Source organism: Chanodichthys erythropterus, chromosome 11 (assembly GCF_024489055.1).
Source record: "Chanodichthys erythropterus isolate Z2021 chromosome 11, ASM2448905v1, whole genome shotgun sequence".
Lineage (NCBI taxonomy): Eukaryota > Metazoa > Chordata > Actinopteri > Cypriniformes > Xenocyprididae > Chanodichthys > Chanodichthys erythropterus.
The window spans coordinates 4,112,919-4,136,765 of record NC_090231.1 but is presented as its reverse complement, the minus strand read 5'-3'; the positions used below and the strand labels follow the sequence as shown (position 1 = coordinate 4,136,765).

General features: G+C 40.9%; 1 protein-coding gene across 1 annotated transcript; it reads left to right on the top strand.

Moving 5' to 3' along the window:
* The first annotated feature begins 772 nt into the window (after nt 1–772).
* Nucleotides 773–17,643, top strand: LOC137031068 (uncharacterized). Its single transcript, XM_067401677.1, has 2 exons — nt 773–913; nt 15,827–17,643. Exons 1-2 carry the CDS (start codon nt 903–905, stop codon nt 17,430–17,432), a joined length of 1,617 nt encoding a protein of 538 aa, XP_067257778.1. The 5' UTR covers nt 773–902; the 3' UTR covers nt 17,433–17,643.
* The last annotated feature ends 6,204 nt before the right edge of the window (nt 17,644–23,847 follow it).

The window sequence follows — 23,847 nt, the reverse complement described above, 5'->3', positions numbered from 1 at the left end:
TTCATTTTATTTTCTGTTACTGTTTAATATCCTAATCAGGTTACTTTTTTTATCTTTCAGCATAACAGAACAGTGGTGTGAATCAGTAATTTTGGATTATCTTTGTAAAGTATCTCATCAGATAAGACTACTCATTTTGACTATCACTTCATCTTCTGCTTCCAGCTCTTCCCTCCGTTTATGTGTCTTGGGCAGATAGAGCTGACATTAAATGTATTTTTGCATATCAAAGCGACTCTTACATTGTGATAGAGAGGTTCGGCACAGCTGGGTGTAGTTTTTCTAGAAATTGAGGCTGGGTCCAACGTTTGTGGTGTAACCTCAAAATTACCGAGATTCAAGTTTGGGTCAGGTCTTCTGATTTATCAAAATAATTAAATAAAACTTAAACAAAAAAAACAAAAAACAAACAAAACAACACAACTCACAAAAAATGTATACTTTAATCATAACCAAGAAAAACTAATCCATAGCCAAACCTGCCACCTGCATGCTATGGAAAACACTTATAAAATGTAAATGTTGTGGAATATTTCTTCATGATGAATTAATACATTTAGTCCATTTAACACCATGAATAAATTACTAGATGAAGTACACATCTGTGTCCACATACACACATGAAAGATGTTGTTCCTGTCATTTTATTTAGACTGTTCAGATATTAAAGTACATTGAAGACTCATTTGGTTGGGAGGGACTTCAGCCAGTTAGGCTTGTTAAATAAACCGGTGTTTCCGTCAAAGCTTTTTATTCAACCAGACACTCAACACAGAGGCTGGTGTGTACAAAATATAGTAACAGTTTTTAAAAATACAGCGATTTACAAAGGTTTTGCTGAAAGCGGACTGGAGAGTGACAGTTAAGGTCTGTGAGGTCAACACATCAGTCCAGTGATTACCATGAATTTCGGGTAAGTTGAAACTTACATAAATTACAAACTGCATTATTTATTACATAAATTACTTCTGCATGTAATTTGTTAGGGATAATCCATGTTATACTTGCCAGCACTGACAAGTTATTGCGCTTGATGTTTTCAGTGCAATATTTTACTGGAATGGTAAAAATTTTGGTTATTTTTGTCAGTTAGGACACGTTAGATCTAGCATTCTGTCCATTTTAAACCTGACACAGATGTAGTGCAGTGTGAATACATGTCTGCCTATTAGAATGAATTATAAAATTATTTAAAAAAAAAAAAAAAAACATTATTATATATATATATATATATATATATATCTCAAGCCAAGGCACTCAAGAATTTAAATAAAGGCTTTTCATAGATTTATTCATGACTTATAGGTATTTAAAAACATGTAACAGATAACTGCACACTTACATGTTGCAGCTAATGAACCTTCATCAGGGTCATCATGAGTCTTCACCCTGATGACGGCTCATTAGCTGCAACGTGTCAGTGTGCAGTTATCTGTTACATGTTTTTAAATGCCTTGTGCTCTTGAATGTGCGTGTACAGTGTACACACAGTGGCAGAGCCAGGATATTTTCTCTTCAGCAATTGTTAGTTACAACGTAAGGTCTGTTCCAAAAACTTGCTGAATTGGTTCTACATCAAGAAAAATACACAAACAGCAATTGTGAACAGGGCAGCCAAGCTTAGGTCAATGGTGTCAGTCAGCCACTCCTAGCTCAGCAGCATGATTCCGGATATGTATGTGAGAGAATTTATAAATTAGATTATCAACAGATGAAGCATCAGTACATTATATCAGTGCATCAGTATATTTCTGTTTAATTTCACAAATAATATAGGCTTTATAACTTAATTTGTTTGCCTGTTAGCATTCCAATTGATCTTGATGAAAAGCAGTAGGGAAAAAAAATAAAGAAATCTTAGGCCACTGCTGAGGAGCACCACAATGGGGCATCAATTAAAATCCATTGAAACAACATCCATTAAAAATTTTATTTTCACCAGTGCTATTACTGTGTGTTCCACAGGTGCAACAGACTGGTTTCTAAAATCATAAAACTTAAATACATTAAAATAAAAATAAATGCATCAACAAATATATAAGGTAAATAAACCTTACAATACATTGCATAACAAAATTCACACCATACAATATATAATCAAACAGTCCAAAATAATATAACTCACATTGTACCACAGTGCCATATGAACATTCCAGAGCAGCAAAGACAAAAACAAAGGGCAAACTGCTAGTCTACTGAAGCAACCCTTCTTAAAGGCCATTAATTGGAGCCATAACAGGCTGCAGCTGTTAATAGTGAGCAGAGCTTCTATGAGGAAATCCCTTTCTCTGATAATACTAAAGCCTGTTTGAATCACATCTGTGCAACTGCACAGACCAATGGCATCTCAGCGCACCCAAATGAGTGGGCCCATATGATGATTTATTAACAAAGTTTGGGAGCAACATTCAAATGATCTACCCAATCAGCATAAAAAGGAGGTCTATAAATATGTAGCTGACTCACCCATAGGCTTGTTCGACTTGATGCAGTGCTGCACAGACCGATCGGTGGCTGACTTGAAGCAGTGCATGCCGGTAAGAAATTTTGTCCGACTTGAGACAGCGTCGCCATGTGACGCCATGTGACTGTGACGTATGGCTTCAAAGTACCACGAGAGCGATTCGAGATCAGCCACCTAAGTCAGCCAGCATAGTTTCTCAAGAGGAGCTGCACGAGCTCTGATGACGACACAGCTGTTTCATGATTGGCCGGATTCACTGCATGACAATGATCACGTGTGTTTCGTGTTTATTGTCACGCCTTTAGTTCCACTAATGCTCACAAATCTGTATTTTTATAAGAGTTAAAGCTCTTTTCATGTAGTTGCAATGCTATATTGTGTCATGTTTATCAAAATAAAACTGATAAAAAACTTAGACCCCACTACATTAGTTTTTATATAGTATATGTTTATATTGAACTTCATTCTTGTACAAACAGATGCTGTAAGCAGTACATAAAGTATTGAATGAAAATGTCTCTGAAACATCGGTGTATTAGTCAAATATTTATTTAACTGTGATAAAAAGTATGCAAACGCAGCACGAGCGTCACTACGGGAAGCAGAAAGTGTCCGAGTTCACGTCTCTGTTTTCAGCTCCTCCCCGCCTGCACGTGGCTACTCTCGCCGATTGGTTACATCCAGCCGCAGTCGATGTCGAACACACCTAATGTTTCTCTACAGTTTTTTCAGCATCCCTCCACCACCCTGTCTCCTCACACTTACATGGTTACTATCCTAACCAAAGATACGGGGGGAATACTCTGGGTTTGGGCCAAATACTAAGCTCGGAGCCCTCTCCTCAGACAGTATGCCAAATATGCATTCTCTATCTGATTATTTCAGTGTGAACTCATGAATTGCCTATATAAGGCTATATAAAATGCTATACTTGAAATAAATATGCATCTGAAAGATGTTACGGCTGGTGGTGTAGAGATGAGGCAGATAACGGATTTCCACAAACATATAAGACTTTAATATAACCAAAGGCAGAGTACACCAAACAAGCATCTAACATAAACAGAGAACGGACGAGGAGTGAAGGGAGTGAGTGCAATATATGGGGAGTGCTGACAATAGAGTCCAGGTGCAGGTGATGAGTGACGATGAGGAGCTGACGAGGGAAGTGAGTGCAGGTGTGGAGAACAGGAGGATAATGGGAAATGGAGTCCAGGGGAACACGGGATCTGTAACAGTACCTCCCCCTCCCGGTAGGCGCGTCCTCGCGCCGTAGATGTAACAACAGGGAGGGGGGCGGGCGCCCTGGAGACCTCAAACCGGAGCAGGGGGAGGAGTAGACTGGAGTGGAGGTCTCCAGGGCAGGCTCAAAAGCCATGGCGGGTCAGGAGCCGTGGGCAACCATGGCGGGTCAGGAGCCGTGGGCAGCCATGGCGGGTCAGGGGCCGAGGGCAGCCATGGAGGGTCAGGAGCCGTGGGCAGCCATGGAGGGTCAGGGACCGAGGGCAGCCATGGAGGGCCAGGGGCCGTGGGCAGCCATGGAGGGTCAGGGGCCGTAGGCAGCCATGCAGGATCAGGGGCCGAAGCCTTCGAGGCGTTGAGCCCAGGCGGCGGTGAGGGACCGGCGGGTGATGGCCGAACTGTAGGCTCCGCCGACCGAAGCGCAGCCGGGGCTCCAGAAGGCCGCAGTGGAAGCAGGAGGACAGCCAACAAAACGAACACCGGGGGGAGTGAGGAGGCCAACTGGAACTGAGGGACGGAGTGATGGAGCGGAGACGGAGGAGTGTAGTCCAGAGGGGAGGGCAGGCCGACGAGTGAACAAGGTGTGAGTGGAGGCAGGATGGATACTGGTGAAGCTGGTGGACTGATGGACAACGGTGGAGCAGAGGGAGGTTGGAGCCGGGGTGAAGGTAATCGCCCAGAGGTCTGAGGTGGAGATCTGGGCGAGGGGGCTTGAGGTGGAGGTGCAGTGAGTACATTAGTGGGAGGAGGCGGGAGAGGGAGGCAGGGAGGGAAAACAGTCTTTGAATTAGAGACTTTTAGAGCAAAGTTCATCATAATAAAGGGCTCGGCGGCGACTGGAGCCGCAGGCTCGGCGGTGGCGGCTGGAGCGGCAGGCTCGGCGGCGGCGGCTGGAGCGGCAGGCTCGGCGGCGGCGGCTGGAGCGGCAGGCTCGTAGGCGGCGGCTGGAGCGGCAGGCTCGGCGGCGGCGGCTGGAGCGGCAGGCTCGGCGGCGGCGGCTGGAGCTGAGGGCTCGTAGGCGGCGGCTGGAGCAGAGGGCTCGTAGGCTTAGATGGGGGCTCAGTCTGTCCCCCCTCAGCCAGAGCTTTGAAGCCTTCATCTGTGGCCCCTCAGTGGGGCAATTCACGCCTATCACAGGGTGTGCTAAACACCATCTCAGAGGAGAGAGCCCCTTCTACAAGGCACCTCTACACACTTAAGTGGTCTTTCTCTTTGGGGGCAGTCGTGGCCTAGTGGTTAGAGAGTCATACTTGTAACCCAAAGTCCCAGTACTGACAGGAATTGTCGGTGGGGGGAGTGAATGTACAGCTCCCTCTTCTACTCTCAATACCACGACTGACGTGAAACCCTTGAGCAAGGCACTGAACCCCCAACTGCTCCCCAGGCACCGCAGAAAAAAATGGCTGCCCACTGCTCTAGGTGTATGTTCATGGTGTGTGTGTGTGTGATTGTTCACTGCTGACTGTTGTGTTTGTGAACTTGGATGGGATAAAAGCAGAGCACAAATTCCAAGTATGGGACATACTTTGCTACATGTTACGTGATGTCACTTTCACTTTTTTTCCCCAACTGGTAACAGGGTATCCGCGGGGCATTAAAAAGCATTAAATTTCATTTCTACAGGCATTACATTTTTTAGATATTATTTTTCTTCAAAACTACTACCAGTTTATTTTGAATAAAGCCCAAATAATTAATAACTGATTTGCTGTCGCAAAATAGGTACATTGGTGTGATACGCACACAGAACCAGTATGGCACTTTCCTCCATTTTAGACAGCGGCGGGCAGGGACCTGGAGATAGAAGGCTGCATCAGTGTTACTGGTGAGAACTTGGCTCGGCGGAGACTGGAGAGCTTGGCTCGGCGGAGACTGGAGAACTAGGCTCAGTGAAAAAGTCAATAAGCCACACGGCATCTTCTGGCGGCTCGCACAGGGTTGGAGCGGGCTCTATGGGGACTGGAGCGGGCTCTGGAGATACTGGAGCGGGCTCTGGAGATACTGGAGCAGCTTGTTTCCTCCTCCTCCGCCTTCGGGACCCAGTAGAGAAGTGTGGGTTCCGTGTGGGGCAGGCAGAGCGTTTGCTGGAGGGGTATGCGGAGGAAGACGGAGATTGTCTGACTGGCCCGGCCAGCCGTGTTTCTGGATGGACTAGAGATAGACACCCATCCTGAACCCAATCAACTACGAATTTGGAGTCATTTAACCATAAAATGGAATTTATAGTTTCGCTCAAGGAGAATCGGTAATCGGGTTCACCAAAACGGATGGTGTCATCCTCTAGTCCATCCAGAAACAGAGAGATCAAACATGCTTCAGGCCAGTCAGACAAGGAAGCAAGCTCAACGAACTCCTCCACATACCTCTCCAGCGAACGACCTACCTGCAGGAGCCCGATTAGGCGATCGCTGGATGACAGGGTGAGAGGCGTTGGAGGAGCTGGAGCCAGGGAGCCGGGGAAAGTCTCCATCCCTTTTTTGTGGAAATCCAAAGTTTAGGTCCGTTCTTCTGTTATGGCTGGTGGTGTAGAGATGAGGCAGATAACGGATTTCCACAAACATATAAGACTTTAATATAACCAAAGGCAGAGTACACCAAACAAGCATCTAACATAAACAGAGAACGGACGAGGAGTGAAGGGAGTGAGTGCAATATATGGGGAGTGCTGACAATAGAGTCCAGGTGCAGGTGATGAGTGACGATGAGGAGCTGACGAGGGAAGTGAGTGCAGGTGTGGAGAACAGGAGGATAATGGGAAATGGAGTCCAGGGGAACACGGGATCTGTAACAAAAGATGTATACTTTCATATCCTGATAGCCCTGCATCACAGACCATTATTGAAGTTCGTGTTTGAAGGAGTGGCTTACCAGTGTACCGTCTTACTATTTGGACTGTCTTTGGCACCTCACACCTTCACAAAATATGTGGGTACGATATGGCATGGCACCCCTACCCCCAGCATTCGGCACCTCATCAGATCCAATGCTCTACTGGCAAGTCAGCTTTCTGGAGATGATCAGGGAGGACAGGCTCTTCTGCCAGCCAGGTTGCAGGGATGGTGCAGCTGCTGATGGCAGTGCCCTGGCCTATTCCGCTGTGGATGGGTCTCCTTTTCTTAGATTGGGGCTCAGTCTGTCCCCCCTCAGCCAGAGCTTTGGAGCCTTCATCTGTGGCCCCTCAGTGGGGCAATTCACGCCTATCGCAGGGTGTGCTAAACACCATCTCAGAGGAGAGAGCCCCTTCTACAAGGCACCTCTACACACTTAAGTGGTCTTTCTCTTTGGGGGCAGTCGTGGCCTAGTGGTTAGAGAGTCATACTTGTAACCCAAAGTCCCAGTACTGACAGGAATTGTCGGTGGGGGGAGTGAATGTACAGCTCCCTCTTCTACTCTCAATACCACGACTGACGTGAAACCCTTGAGCAAGGCACTGAACCCCCAACTGCTCCCCAGGCACCGCAGAAAAAAATGGCTGCCCACTGCTCTAGGTGTATGTTCATGGTGTGTGTGTGTGTGATTGTTCACTGCTGACTGTTGTGTTTGTGAACTTGGATGGGATAAAAGCAGAGCACAAATTCCAAGTATGGGACATACTTTGCTACATGTTACGTGATGTCACTTTCACTTTTTTTCCCCAACTGGTAACAGGGTATCCGCGGGGCATTAAAAAGCATTAAATTTCATTTCTACAGGCATTACATTTTTTAGATATTATTTTTCTTCAAAACTACTACCAGTTTATTTTGAATAAAGCCCAAATAATTAATAACTGATTTGCTGTCGCAAAATAGGTACATTGGTGTGATACGCACACAGAACCAGTATGGCACTTTCCTCCATTTTAGACAGCGGCGGGCAGGGACCTGGAGATAGAAGGCTGCATCAGTGTTACCGACTTAGCACCTTTTCAGGCCCCTTTTGTGACTTTTTTCCCAAGCGTTTTGTGATGAATATAGCGACTTGTTAACCTGATCCAGCTTCCGAAACCTCCCGGTACTGCCGCACGAGCTGAGGCCTTGCTTTCCTGCCGCAGGCGCACCTCTCTGGTTCAGCAGCGCATTCAGTTGAGGCTGTGTGCTCTGTCAGAGAACAAATAAAATAGATACTATTGCTTCTAACCTAAATTTTATCATTTTACATGTACATATAGCCAAAATCACAGCAAATGTCTTCATCTTATGTGTATGGTGATTTTGATTATAAATCAGGATTTTAGTGCTGGTTTAACATGTCAAGGCTCGAACTTTACTTTCTCGACTGGACAAGGACCTGATTAAAATGCCAATACCAAAACAACAACAACAAAAAAAAAAAAAAACAGCAAAAACGTGAGTATGACTGATTTTATTACATTTAGTGTTAGTGGCGATCAATGGTGGATGATAATAGGCTATATAATGTAGTGACGATAACAATGTTGAGCTGTTGAGGCTTGCATCTTGAGAAGAAATGGAAACATGAGCGAAGCATGCACAAAAAGAAACTCAGTTAAACATACTGCAGTAAAAATTCAAAATATGGAGTTTTTATAACTTGATACAGGTAAGCAAAATCACAAGACCAAGAATGCTGTTTTCCTAAATAGGCTACCATCACGATTAAAAACGTGACTCTGATTTCATACAACAGTTCAATTAGCAAGTAATTAATATCAAGCCACTTACATTTTAGAAGGAACATTGACTGTTTTTGTTCTATTTTAGCAGCAAAAATTTTTTCAAACAGAGATCACAGCTGAACTATATCACAACACTCAGCCTTGTTTTCATTACTGAATGATTCAGCATTTTGAATGAATCGGTTGAGTCAAAGATTAAATGACCCATTCATAAACAACTGCCTCATTCTTGAATGAAGCAGCCATTGGAATGAATCGTTTGAATGAACAAATCAATGACCCACTCAATAAGACAGTTACTTGCCGCCACCTACTGGTGGTTTAGTTTCATTTTTAAAAGTATCATTTCCCCCCCAATATTTCATATTTGTATTTTCAAAAAGTATTTAAAACAATCCCATAACATTAATTAATGCAGTTGTAATCAATCAAAAATATGCAGATTTACATATGTCAAAGCTGCAATATTCTGAAAGGATATTGCTTCAGAACAAATTTATATTTCCACAACACACAAAAAAAAGCTATTTTTTTTCGGACAAACAACTTTTTACTCTTACAAGTGAATGACCGATTTACCGTGTGTCCACATGACAAGGCTTAATGTCGAGCCCTGTATGTAATCTTAATGGGCCGCGTTTCAGCCACCATTTCATATTGTCTGACAACAAAAACAGAAAAAAATATATAGATGAAACAATTTTATTGGGAATTTGGCTGCATTAAAATATATTATGTGAGCAAAAGGGTAGCACCAGAGAAGCAAACAAATATAAAGGGCTAACATTCAATCAAACCCGGGTGCCCACCAAAAGTGATGATTGCTGGGTAATGTATTTTACTGATCACATAGCTATCTGCTTTATCAAAACGATTCCATTTACACTTGGCCACATAATTGTGTCTCCACAAAACGAATATAAATCCGATCTTCAAATTAAAAAGATACTCAGCTGTTTATCTGCGTCAATGCGTGATGCAGTAGCACTGTCATATCTGGCTATAACGTTTTTTTTTAGCCTATAATGCTCTCACACATTTATTTTTTTGTATTTTTGTGAGGAGTAAAATTAACATATGTGGTTTCAACAATCAGATGCATTTAGACCTGTTCAGTTTTGACTCGAATGCGTCTCAGACCACCTCCTGAAGTTGTTTGAGCGATCGGATGTAAATCCATCTCAAATGCGTTTCAGAGGGCATTTAGACCTAGTCTTTTCATGATCGTATAGTTATCCAATCGAGAAAATGCATAAAGTGACCAGGTGTAAACAGGCCCTATGTCGCAGATTTTGTGGCGTATTACGCCCCCACTGCTGGCCAGTCAGTTAAGTGAGATGGTCCTTTTTATTACCACATCCTGTCTTGAGTTTGGGCCGAATTACTGTAAGATCATCCTTAAATGGGACCTATTATGCAAAATTTACTTTTGCATGGTGTTTGGACATAGATGTGTGTTGCCAGTGCGTGTACACAACCACCCTATAATGATAACAATCCAACCACTCCCTTTTTTTTAATCCCCATAAATCATAAGCAGTGTCTCAGAACAAGCCGTTTCCAGATCCCTGGCAGTGTGATGCCACATTAGCCACAAGCCCCACCTACGAATGTTGACAGACACTGCCGTTTTAACATAGAACCGCCCTGAGTGAGTTCACAGCGAGTTGTACACAGTCTGCCATTGCTGCACTGATGAGAATGTCTCCCAACCATTTTAGGTGTTCTGTAGCTGGATGGATTAATCCACATAGCTGTCTCCATTTACTGCCTAAAGCTGAGCCGCTGAAGACGAGGTGGATTAATTTTGTTTTCGAAGAAAAAGCTCCCTCAACTCTACTGAAATTTGTTTATGTCTGCGCAAATCATTTCACACCAGACTGCTTTGTGAACGAATATCAATACAAAGAGACAATACAAAACATACAGTCTCCAGAGTGATACTGGATATGGCAGTCATGAAGGTGAGAGCACTTTATTACAGTTCATTAGAGTTGATTTACGGATATAAAGTTTACCAGTTTATTAAGCAGCACTCGAAAAGGTATATGCATCTGTTTCTGTGTACTTCGCTGTGTATGTTGATGATAATGCAAGGGAAAGAGAGAGAGAGTTTATGGATAATATTTTAATGCACACTTGCACTGTGTTTTTAATCACCGTCTCCATCTGTCTTGGCTTCCAAAAACTCCAGACTGGACCATCACAGTGACAAACAGTAGCTCCATGGGCCTATTTCTCCTCCCATCTGATCTCGCCAACCACAATAACATCATCTCGGCTGAGGACCGCCTGTGTGGTCTGAGGCAGAATGGTCATCCATTGGAGAGGTATGTGGAGGAGTTTTCTGAGCCGTCTTGTCAGGTGGGCTGGCCAGATGCTCCCCTTAGTGCTTATTTTCTGATGGGTCTGGATGAGAATACTATTCACTATAGCGAACCTGTATGGAAGTAAATTAATGCCAAATGTTTTTGAAATAAAAAGCTTGTTGAATTGCTCTAACTGAAAACAAATATGCACTACATTAGCTGTACTTGCATTTAGATGCACTGTATTTTTAAGGCTTGCATTTTTATGGGATGAAATTCAACATGGTCGTATATTTAAGCTGTGAATATTTCAATTAAAAATATTTCATACACATTTTCATTATTAAAAATTCAATCATTCATATTCACATTTCAAATTTCACTTCCAAGATATTTATTCTGTTTAAAAATACAACCTATAAAATTCAACTAGCAATTTTCAGTCCATTTTATTTCGCTTTACAAATTCGCTTCCACAAATTCAGTGGTTCAAATTCGGCAGAAAATTCAACATTTCACATCCGGGAACTGCAGGAAGAGCAGTAGAGTGCCGATGCATCATCTCTATCTGCTGTTAGTCTTCTTCACCAGCAGGTGCCGCTAGCGGCTGTTTAGGAAGACCAAAGCAACGCTAGTAAATCATCATTCATTCATAAAAACGGATTTACAGAATTAGAGCAAGCATAAGTGAATATGTGATGATTATCAGGGCCAGTATAAATGCAGAAAAGCTGATAAAGACACAAAAGCTGCATTTATGTTTAATTCAGTGTATTTACGCTTACTTTCCCAGTGTAGCTACAGCTTTCTGTACAGTGAACAAGATAACGTTATTGCCCGATGCTGGTGTACAGAGCAAACGTTAAATCTGAGGTAGACATATATTTCTCTCTGTTGCTTAGTTCCCTTAACTTTATATCGCGGCGCTGTGTTGTAATACTAGGGCTTCCCTCATCCGTCATAGCTGCCATCAGGACATATAAACTCTTAACACAGCTTAATGGACTCGTACAGTGATATAAAAGACCAAACTCGCACCTCATTTGTGATGTAGGTTAGACTATATAGGCTCCAAGAAAGCAGATACTGGCATAAAGTTGATTTGACGCTGAACGTTTGATTATGATACTCGCAAATTTAAGGACCGTCTCTAAAGTTACGACATTCTGTATTCACGTTTCTACCTTCTACCAAACTCTTGTAGACACACATGCACATATACATATTCAAACACACCTCACTCAAAGTACATGCATATATATATATATATATACTATTTATTTATTTATTTATTTATTTATTTATTTTACACGTTCATCACACTATTTTTTTTTACTTTGTTCATTTTTTATTTTACCTGATCATAGATTATCCTGCTTATACAAATTTTAAATAAAATTTAGAAATAAAATTAACTGAGTAGAACTAATTGTGTGATGAATGTGTAAAAAAAAGAAAAAGTATATGTGCATGTACTTTGAGTTGAGTGTGTTTGAATATGTGTGTGTGTGTGTGTGTGAGAGAGAGAGAGAGAGAGAGAGAGAGAGAGAGAAGGGTGCATCACTCTTCGACCTGGCACCTATAGATGAACACTTCACAGGTAGTTTTGGTGACTAAATCATTCTCATCATATTGTCATTTTGTCCTGATGGCAGGGCAATCCTATGACGGATGAGGGAAGCCCTAGTATTACAACACAGCGCCGCGATATAAAGTTAAGGGAACTAAGCAACAGAGAGAAATATATGTCTACCTCAGATTTAACGTTTGCTCTGTACACCAGCATCGGGCAATAACGTTATCTTGTTCACTGGAGAGAAAGCTGTAGCTACACTGGGAAAGTAAGCGTAAATACACTGAATTAAACATAAATGCAGTTTTTGTGTCTTTATCAGCTTTTCTGCATTTATACTGGCCCTGATAATCATCACACATTCACTTATGCTTGCTCTAATTCTGTAAATCCGTTTTTATGAATGAATGATGATTTACTAGCGTTGCTTTGGTCTTCCTAAACAGCCGCTAGCGGCACCTGCTGGTGAAGAAGACTAACAGCAGATAGAGATGATGCATCGGCACTCTACTGCTCTTCCTGCAGTTCCCGGATGTGAAATGTTGAATTTTCTGCCGAATTTGAACCACTGAATTTGTGGAAGCGAATTTGTAAAGCGAAATAAAATGGACTGAAAATTGCTAGTCGAATTTTATAGGTTGTATTTTTAAACAGAATGAATATTTTGGAAGTGAAATTTGAAAGGTGAATATGAATTATTGAATTTTTAATAATGAAAATGTGTGTGAAATATTTTTAATTGAAATATTCACAGCTTAAATATACGATTGTGTTGAATTTCATCCCATAAAAATGCAAGCCTTAAAAATACAGTGCATCTAAATGCAAGCACAGCTAATGTAGTGCATATTTTTTTCAAATAGTGCAATTCAACAAGCTTTTTATTTCAAAAACATTTGGCATTATCTTACTTCCATAAACCTGCCTATTATTTCTCTCAATTCGAGTTCTAATTTTAAAGCGGAAGAAAGTATCTTCCTCATCCAGCCCCATCAGAAACACATGTGGCCTGATCAGCTCACTTCCTGCCAGTTCCCTCCACGTACCCCTCCAACGAATCTGCCCATTCCTGCTGGCCTGTATTTCTCAGAGGACGCAAATGGGCTTCCAACAGCGCTGACCTGGAAGCCAAGGTAGTAGACCCGATGTTAACATCTCTCAGGTCAGCACCAAAGTCTGCCTCCCTTTCAGCTACAGCTGCTAATGCCACTCCAGAGCCTCGTCACAAAATGGCCAACTTCCCAGAGCCTTGTCACAATATGGCCGTCGCTACGACTGAGCCCTCGTTCAAGATGGCCGCTGCCACACCTGAACCCTCGGTCAAGATGGCCGCCGCCATGACTGAGCCTTGGTCAAGATGGCTGCTGCCATACCTGAGCCCTCAGCCGTAATGGTCCACACGCTGGTGCCCATAGGCCTTTTAGTTGAGTATGAGGGGATGTCCTGGAACCCAGAGATGGTTCCAAACCCTGAATCCGCTCTAGTATCTTCTCCAGTCCTTGAGTTCACTCCAGAGTCTTCTTCAGCCCCTGAATCCACTCCTGTGTCTTCTCCAGCCCCTGAATCCGCTCCAGTGTCTTCTCCTGAGGTACTGTCATAGTCTCCGTCTATCCTGACTTCCAAAAACTCCATTTCCCGTCATCCTCCCTGGTTCTCACCTGCACTCACTCCACCATCAGCCAATCACACGCAACTGCTTCCCATCAGCTCACTAATCACCAGCCTTCTTAAGCACGTTACACTACTCACTCGGTTGTCTGGTCTTGTTTATATGAAGGACTATTTCCCATTACTGTCTCCAGCATTTCCAAGTACCTACCTGTTTCCACTCCTACGGATTCTCTTTGTCTTTGTGATCCTATGTTGGTGTATGTTTACTTACCTCAACCTTGTGTGCCCACCTTCCTCAATCATCAATCCATCTACAACATCATCACCGTAAGACAAAGTGTGTTTCAGTATCCTGTTACCATTCTACCACATTCACTTCACCAGTTCACTCTCCTGCATTGCTGTCATCAACCCGCTGTTTGTCAATAAACGTCTGTCTACTTGTACCTCTGTGTCTCCTGAGTATCAGTCCGGGACAGTTTTAAGCTCTTACAGTGATTTTCTAGAGTGTAAACAGATACTTCATATTTTGTGTTAAGTACAATAAACATCATAAAACTCAACAGTAAACAGGCTTGTACTAATATGGTGGATAAAAACAAGAAGACAATATAAGTTATAACCTTAAACTATAGCTGTTCTATCTCCATGCAGCATATATTTGTAGTTTCTGACATTATTGTGCATCCTGACTGACTCCTGACAGGGGAGAACAAGCTCTTGAAGCTCTGCCCTCTTTGGCTGAGCACAGCAGCTCATTTGAATTTAAAGGGCACACACTGAAATAGTTCATTTTTGCTCAACCCCAAAAGGTGGCAATTTTAACATGCTATAAAAAATTATCTGTGGGGTATTTTGAGCTAAAACTTCACATACACACTATGGGGACATCAGAGACTTGTTTTACATCTTGTAAAAGGGTGCATAATATAGCTCTCTCAGATTTGGCAGACGAGCAGTTTCTGCACTTGCTGTTTCTGGTTCAGGCCCTCAGAGTGTAAGAGTCACTTCCTGTCGGTAACAAAGTAAATACTGTACTGTTGCAGAGTGGATGCGATCGCGCTGGCCTACACATTGTTAGGCCTGCAATGTCCTGTTGGAGCGAAGGGCTCCAGGATTGGAGACCTTTCCTTGGGCTGGACTCGCAGGGCCTTTAGGCTGGGTCAGTCCTGTGCTAATAACACGGTATTGTTAGACTGCGTTCCTCCACCGCGTCAGCTAAACTCAATGTTGAGAGACCGTTATTGAAAGGAAACATTTCAGTTACTAACATAACCTTGGTTCCCTGAGACAGACTTGCATAAGCTTGCTATGTTATTGTGTTTCTACTGTTAGCAGTTGCTTGCCTGCTTCCTCAGTTGAAACAGTCTGATGAAATGGTACTCAGTGTCGGCATGCAAAGGCAAATTGGCCTTTGGGTCCGCTGAGATACCATTAGTCTGTGCAGCTGCACAGACATAATTCAATCAGGCCTTTTTATTTTCTGAGAAAGTAATTTCCAGATAGCGTCTCGTTTCTGTCTATCTCAGGGAACCGAGGTTTCCCAAGTAACTGAAATGATTTGTCTACTGTCCAGAAAAGTGTCTTTGTACTCTTTTAAGCTAGTGTTTTGCGTATCTCCGAACCGGACGCCGAAAGTATACTAAGTTACATGCAGTTTTTGCAAACATTAGCATTGACATCAAAACTGAAGTAGGTTTAGAGCTTAACTGATATAAAAACTCTGGAATCAAACCTTATAAATGGCACAATGACAGCATGCCATGAAAAGTCCTGTAACCTCAAGGTATATAAATATCTCTTTCAAATATCATCTGAATTTGGATTAAATATCAAAAAATATTCCTATTCCAAAAAAAATATTTTTTGTTACAAAATATTCTTAAACTATTGATGTTATATTAATATGTTAGTGTTGAAAACGTATGTAACACAATTTACTGCTACTGCTAGTCTAAAATTCTTGCTATATAAATATTTAAAGAAACATTTACCTCCATATTTTACAGACAGCTGAGTCTTTCACCACGCAGATCAACTTTGATTCATTGTGGCCCTCCAAAACGATTTTGTCTAAACACAGTGAGAAAAGTCCTTGATGATCATGGAAAAGTCAGAAAATGGACGTATGGGAACAAAGACTCCAGTAAACAAAACAAAATTGTTCTGTTGGTGGGAGAGACCGGCACTGGTAAGACGACTCTCATCAACACCATGGTCAACTACTTACTGGGAGTGAAGTTTGAGGATGAAGAGTGGTATGAAATCACAGAAGAAGAAGAAGCAGGAGACCAATCAGAATCACAAACATCTGAAATTACCATGTATGAGGTCTGTCCTGTAGAGAATCCTGTATCTCTCACCATCATTGATACTCCAGGATACGGAGACACTAGAGGACTGGAAAAAGATCTGGAAGTTGCTGAGAATTTATCCACTCTGTTTCAGAACAATGATGGAGTTCGTGAGATTGACGCTGTGTGTTTTGTGATTCAAGCATCTAAGAATCGTCTCTCAGACAGACAGCATTACATTATCAGTTCAGTTCTATCTTTGTTTGGAAAAGACATTGTGAACAACATTGTGTTTTTAATAACTCACTCTGATGGTCTGCCACCCAAAAATGTAATCGGCGCCATTAATAAAGCTAAAATCCCCTGCAGACGAGACAAAACAGGCCAACCTGTTCATTTCTTATTCAACAATCGACAGGCTGAAGCCCACCATAGTGAGAAACGTTACCTTCGTGCTCAAAGAGACGCATGGGAAGACAGCATGGACGAGACAAGGAAATTTCTTCAGTCACTGGAAGGAAAGAACAGAAGAAGTTTGGAGTTGACCTCCAATGTCCTGATAGAGCGCATTCAATTTGAAGCATTAATCTGCAACTTACAACTGCGAATTCAAGAGAAAGAATCAAAGAAGTCTGAAAAAATTCAGATCCAGGAGGCAATGAGACAAAATAAAGAAAAGATTGACAGGCGTACAAACTTTAGCATTAGAGTCAAAAAGACTGTCAAAGAGAAGGTTCCTATTGAAAGTGCTTCATGGAAGAGCAGGAAGGCGACGACCTGCACCGTCTGTGAGGAAAACTGCCATGAGTTTGACTGCTGGTGGGTTTCTAATCCCAGCAAATGTGAAGTAATGAAAAATGGCTACTGCACCGTGTGCACAGGGAAGTGTCACCACAGCAAACACGTCAAAGAAAACAAGAAATACGTCATCAGCACCTCGAGCATTGTGATGGAATTTGATGAATTTAAAAAGAAATATGAAAAAGCTCAAGAACAAACAAAGAGGTTTTCAGTTATAATGGATCATCTTGACAAAGATCTGAAAGATATTGAGGACAAGAAGTTAATTCTTCTGTTCAACGCTTACAAGACCATCAAGCATCTGTCTCAGATCGCATTAAAGCCAGACTCGGCCTTCACTCTTCAGCATCTCGACTTCTTCATCCCCAGATTGAGGGAGGCTGGGAAAGTAAACTGGGTCCGAGAGCTGGAGGAAATGAGGAGAACCGCTGAAGCTGAAGAAGCAAACAAAGATGCTCTGAGTTATCTGAAAGCTGGTCTGACAAAACTGAAACTGGAGCGTGTCTTTGGTGGGCAATGAACAAATGCAGAGAGGACAAGAGAATAACTTTATGTAAATCTTTAAATAATAAGAAACTTCATTGAATCATTGTATCAAGCTGTTTTAGTGTTTTTTAAGCAAGCCACTTCTATCTAATCTGTTTATAAACTGTAATAATACCCAATATTTTGGGGTACTTGATAGTAGTTTTAACAGAAAATGTTGCATTCATGAACACTAATGTGTTTACTCTTGTGTTAATCCTGGTTGAACTCTTCTACATTTTATCTTCATCAGTTGCTGGAGTCTTTCATTTTTTTATTTTGTTTTTTAAATTTCTTTTGACTTGTCTGTCTTGATGTCAACATTATTGAATAAAATAACTAAAATAAATACAAAAATATGACATTCATAACCTCTGCATTTTCTTGACCAAGCTAAACGATCTTCTTATCTTAGTGAAAAATAATTAGTGAAAGGATGCAAAACACACACACACACACACACACACACACACACACACACACACACACACACACACACACACACACAGAAGTTTGTTTTTGTCAATTGTGGGGACATTCCATAGGTGTGGTTTTGGTTGAAAAAAAAAAGGTTTTTATACTGTATAAACTGTACTTTCTACACTACGCCTACCCCTGAACCCACCCATCCCAGAAAACTGTGCACATTTTTACTTTCTCACTATAAACTCAATCTGTTTGATTTATACGCCTTTTGAAAAATGAGGACATGGGCAATTTCCTCATTTGTCACCCTCTCTTTGTAATACCTATGTCATACCCTTGTCATTATACACATTTGTGTCCTATGTCACAAAAACATGCACACACACACACACACACACACACATACTGGTTTTTGTGGTATACAAGGACTTTGATGCTCAAACCAGTAGGATTGTGGTTTAGGGGGACACACCTTTCCCGATGCCCTACAGTGATGATAAAACTATCAAACATTTTGTTTTGATCTGCAGATCACAAATCTGGCTTTAAAGTTTCTTTACGCACAACAGAACGGAAAATATGACAATATGACATATCAGTGGTATACAAGGACATTCCCGCCCATCCTAAAATGTTCCCGCCTATGACATAATTGTGATTTTTGGGTACGACCTGATTTATGAGGACACCTATTGTACAATACACAAAACATGTCATTTCTCTGGATTACAGTGACCAGTGTGTTTTACAGGTACATGACCACACACAACACACAAACCTGACGATATGGTGTATTACTAAGACTGAGGTGATTAATGAATACTGGATCCTCAATACAATACACAACTGACAAACTCCAACATTACAGGGACCTGTGTGTTTAATGGTACATGACCACACACACAACACACAAACCTGACGACATAGTTTATTAGCAAGACTGAGGTGAATAAAGTGTACCTGATCCTCAATACAATACACAGCTGCATTAACAACATTACAGGGACCAGTGTGTTTCAGAAGAACTTTAATTAGAAATTATAATAACAGACATTCATGTTTTTTTTCTTTCTTCAGCTTTAACCATACAAGCATGGTTTTGAATACATCATTAAACAGGCAGCGTGATGAACCCATTGAACAATCAATGAATGCTACAATGTATAGAGAAACTTTATAAGGGAATGTTTACCCCCCTCCCCCCCCCCACCCTCATGTTGTTTTAAACCTACCTGTTTGACTTTCTATTTTCAGTGGAACACATATGGAGATGTTAAGCAGAATATTAGGCCAGCCTCAGTCTATTTTTTAGAAAGCCTGATTGTGTTTCATTTATTATGTCCTCTAAAATAGTTTTTAAACGTTTAGCAAAAATTGTGGCAATAATTTTATAATCACAATTTAAAAGACTAATCGGGCACCAATTATCAATTAATAGTAAGTCTTTTTTAGGCTTGGGGATAAGAGTTATTAGGGTAGAAGGAAGAGATCCCATACTAATACTTTCATAAATTACTATTAACAGAAAAGGGACCAAATCTTTTGCAAATCTATTGTAAAATTCTGAAGTGAGGCCATCTACACCTGGCGATTTATTTACTTTTAAATTTTTATAGATTCAAGAACTTCAACTAATGTGATGGGGCGATCACAAAAATCTTTATCGGAAGCACTAATACCATTAATGCTACCTACCGAGGCCATAAAGGATATAGTGCTGTCACAACAGAATCTGCTGCTATAAAGATTCTTATAGAATTCTGAACAATATTTAGCTATTTCTTTCGGGTTTTCAGAGAGAGAGTTACCAATTTTCAACTGATGAATGTTGTTTTTAGTGAGAGATTTTTCCAATCTAAAAAAATAAGCTGAATTTTGTTCTCCTTCTTCAAGCCAGCATCTTCTGGACCTTACAAAAGCACCTTCAGCTCTTGATTTATAAAGTTCATCCAATTTGTGCTGATATTCAAAGAGAGTATTACTTTCTTCCACAGATAAGCTATTAGGGCATCTAGATGACAAGTAAGCAATGGTGGAAATTAGGTTCTCTTTTTGGGCTCTTTTAAGTTTGGCAATATTACTACAATAATTTCAACAAACAAAGCCTGGCCAAATCTGGCAACCATTGCTGGCTCACTTCTGGCGTGCCGCTGCCAGTACACAGCCGAGTGAGCCGACACTCAGCCGCAATTGGCTGCTGGCTACCTGGGTTAGTTTATTTGGTGTTGTGTTAATTTCAGTATCTATAAATTATTGTGTCAGGGGAAATCTTTATTTATTTTCATTTGTATTGTCTTTGTGGAGTGACTGTTTGTGCCAGTGCTATTGTGACAATTCTGGGTTTAGTGCATAATGTAATTTTGTTTGTTACAAGAGCTGAGTGCCTAAGGCAGGGGTGGATTTCTGGTGGCGGTCCTCCTTCACGAGTGCTGTGTTGTGTGGTGCTGCGCATGTATGTGTTTACACACAGGTGTAAGGGAACAGTGATTTGCTTTGGAGGCCTTGTTTTGCCCTTTATTCCCTGTTGTCACGCCTCGGCTCCTCCACCCTGAAACCCAGATGCTCTGATTGCATTTGGTTAAAGTGTTTAAACCAACTTTTACATTTCTAACTTATCATTCTTCTTTATTTTTTTTGTTTGGTTTAGTGATTATTCTTCCTGTGTATATGCTTTTTGTAAAATCTTTCATCTTTAATAAATTTTATATTTGATTATTATTTTTTTTATATACCTCCTGCTGATTCCCTGTGAGCTAAACTGTGTTGCCTTTAAAAAGGAAATTTAGTGTTGTCCGTGGTAAGAGTCCAGGGTGGCGTAGTCACTAATTATAAATCTTCAATCCTTCCGTGTTCTGCCACATATACTTAAAACCCATTACACAACACTGACATACACTGGAATATTGAGATAAAAGTCAATAAAAACAAACAAAATAAATAAATGCAACAATCAACATATTTCAAAATTGTTACTTTATTGTAACATATATCATAATATTGTTATATTAGTGCAACCAGTCTTAAAACATTAATACTGTAATTTATTTGTAACATTTGAACCTTTTAGTTTAGTGCAATATTCACTGTAACTTTGTCATTGCAACATTTTAGTGCAGCCTTCCCTAACAACTGCAATTGGATAGTTCATTCACTGTATTTTCCCACTGGTCACTATTGTTGCCATCAACACGTTTATTCATTCTATGACCACATTCAACAAAACTGAATAACTGTGAATTCACAAATTAATACTAGACACCTTAAAGATAATGTGTACCAAAAATCTTTGTCATTTCTTTGTTAACACACTTTACCAACCTTTTGTTTTGGAGCTTTGATACAGCCATCATCTTCTGATGGCGCAAACAGGTCATGTGACAATTTGCACAAACCATGTGAAACTGCAAATATTAAAATGAGACCCTTTATTTTTTCCATATTTGGAAATGCACTAAAATCATAGGCGTAATTTGTGGGTGGGACATATCCCCACCACTTTTTGAAACATCTCGTGGCACGGATATCTAATACAAAATAAATACCTCTAGTTGATTATCAATTTGTGTTAATAATAGGCGATCTGGCGCTGGGATGTGTTGTTTTTCATGTTGAGTGCTCGTTGTCACATGTTGAGTGTTCTCGGCGCTCGTGCACACTGTGGATTCACACGGACAAGTGCTTCAGTCCATCGCTTAACTGTTGAGACTCTCTATTCGTTACATTGAAATCACAAAACAAAATACACATAAACGTGTCCCTGCTCTTGATATACAATCACTGATGAACATCTTTGGTTTTAATGAGAAAAAAAAAAATCATACATGGATAGATTAGAACACAGAACCTTTTGCACGCTAAACAAAAATGTTGCCACTAATCCATCTGGACAAACTATTATGAAAAACAGATCCACGTATTTATTAACTAATGTACATACTCTAGACACTAGCGAAATATTGTATTATACAAGATGTAAGGAAGAAACTTTTTAATATCATATTATTATTATTATTGTAATAATAATACACACACACACACACACACACACACACATACACATTCATGTCCCACCCACTTTTAAAAACAAAGTTACGCCACTGACTAAAATAACAGTTTTTCAGAGCTTTACAAATGAAAACCATCATAACGGTCACTGTTGTGATTGGTGGGATTAAATGGGTTAAGAACTGACACCACATCTTGTTAGATATCTGAGAGAAATGTTACATTTCAAAACCTTTTTACCATCTTTGACAAAAAGCCACTCAAAGAAAATATAGTGTCCAAAGAGAAAATGGTGTCAAGACCCAGTGATGTGATGTGCATTAATTCCAGTGGCAGCTCTTTCACAACTCTTAGAGAACTGAAATTAATGTGTTCTAAAAGAAAAAATGTAAGTTTTTCAGTCAGTTTCACTTCTGCTCCTCTGCTTTCGGCACTCTTTAACTTCATTACAGCATCTTTAATGTTCATCCTGAGTTGGTCTATAACAATATGTTTTACTTGGAAGTGCTTTGCGAGCGAAGTCTTGCCTTCTGCTGTCTGCTCTCTGCTTGATTTTTCCACATATTTTAGAATCTGATCTAGATGTGACTTGTATGAATCTATTTCTTTGTCTGCTTTTTCCAGATCAGCCAATGCTTGAGTAATATAACCAGTGTCTTTCTTCATGATAGTCGTCAGTGCACGATTATAGAGAGGAATAATCTTTTCACAGGCACCATCTTCCAAAGCTTTGCTGTACATCTCAATGCTCTCTGCAAGGCGTCCCTTCTGACGCAGATTGTTTCCAGACCTGATGTAGTAGTAGACCATGGAGGATGGGGACTGTTTGCACATAAGTTTTAGCTTTGCAATCAACAAGTCCACCTCCAGCTGTTCCTTCAGTGTCTGTTTTTCCTCATTGAAATGCATCATGCGCCACAAACCCCAACACTCCTGAAGACAGGGCACAATTACATCAAGCTGGTCTGAGAAAACATACATATTATAAATGCTGTCTAAAACATCAAGGTATACAGAAAAAAGCTCCTCTTCTTTTATGATTTTTTTAATATCTTTTTTAAGGAACCTTGAGAGTCTGATCTGGACCTCATTGTTTCTGGCTTCTTTTACCTTTTCTAAATTACTTTCCTTAAAAGGGAATGAATTCATGGTTAAAAGGCCTGTGAGAGCAGACATCATTGCCTCATGATTTTGAGAGCTTTGGTTTTTCAGGTAACAATTAACAGTTTCCTCAAATTGATTTTCCATGACACAGTGTGACATCTGTATTGTTAAACAACACGGAGGTCTGAATAAGCTGGTTGGAGATGTGTTTAGGCTCATCACTAGTTTAACAGACTCAGAGAAATGACTGGAGCACATGATGAGTTGAGCAGATCCTGGACTCCCTTGGCGAGCCGTTCGTCCGAAGGCTTGCTGTTCAACACGGACGTTCAGAGGTAAGAAGGTTTGCACCACAAACAATCCTCCTGCCTCATTTACACTCTCACAGACCTTTAGATCTGTACCTCGACCTGCTAGATTTAACGAGTTCGTTTGCCCATATAATCTTTAGGGTATTAGGTTAGCTAATTTGGCTTGCTGTCCACTGAGGAGGGGCTCGATGAAGCATCCTCAACTCGAGCTCTGATACACCCCCCAGTGAATAAATATAGGATGTGATTACATAGGGCAAGGTACCTGAAATGAAGGTGGAGTTTGGGGAGGTGGAGGGATGCTGAAACAGCTGAGACTGAAGAGAGGTAAGCAGCTGCTTATATACTCTGGCTGTTGATTGGAAGATTAGATGGGCTCGCTCCTCCCTAAATTACGTTTAGGAACTTCACTAGTTGCAACAATGACGTCTCCTGCTTTGAGTTCTTTATCTACAATTTTTGAGTTGTTCATGTTGTTATTCACATAGAGCTTTAGTTTGTGTTTTGAGATGGTGTCTTCAAGTGTCCTGTGAAACATTTCTGCACGTTTGATTGTTTCACAGA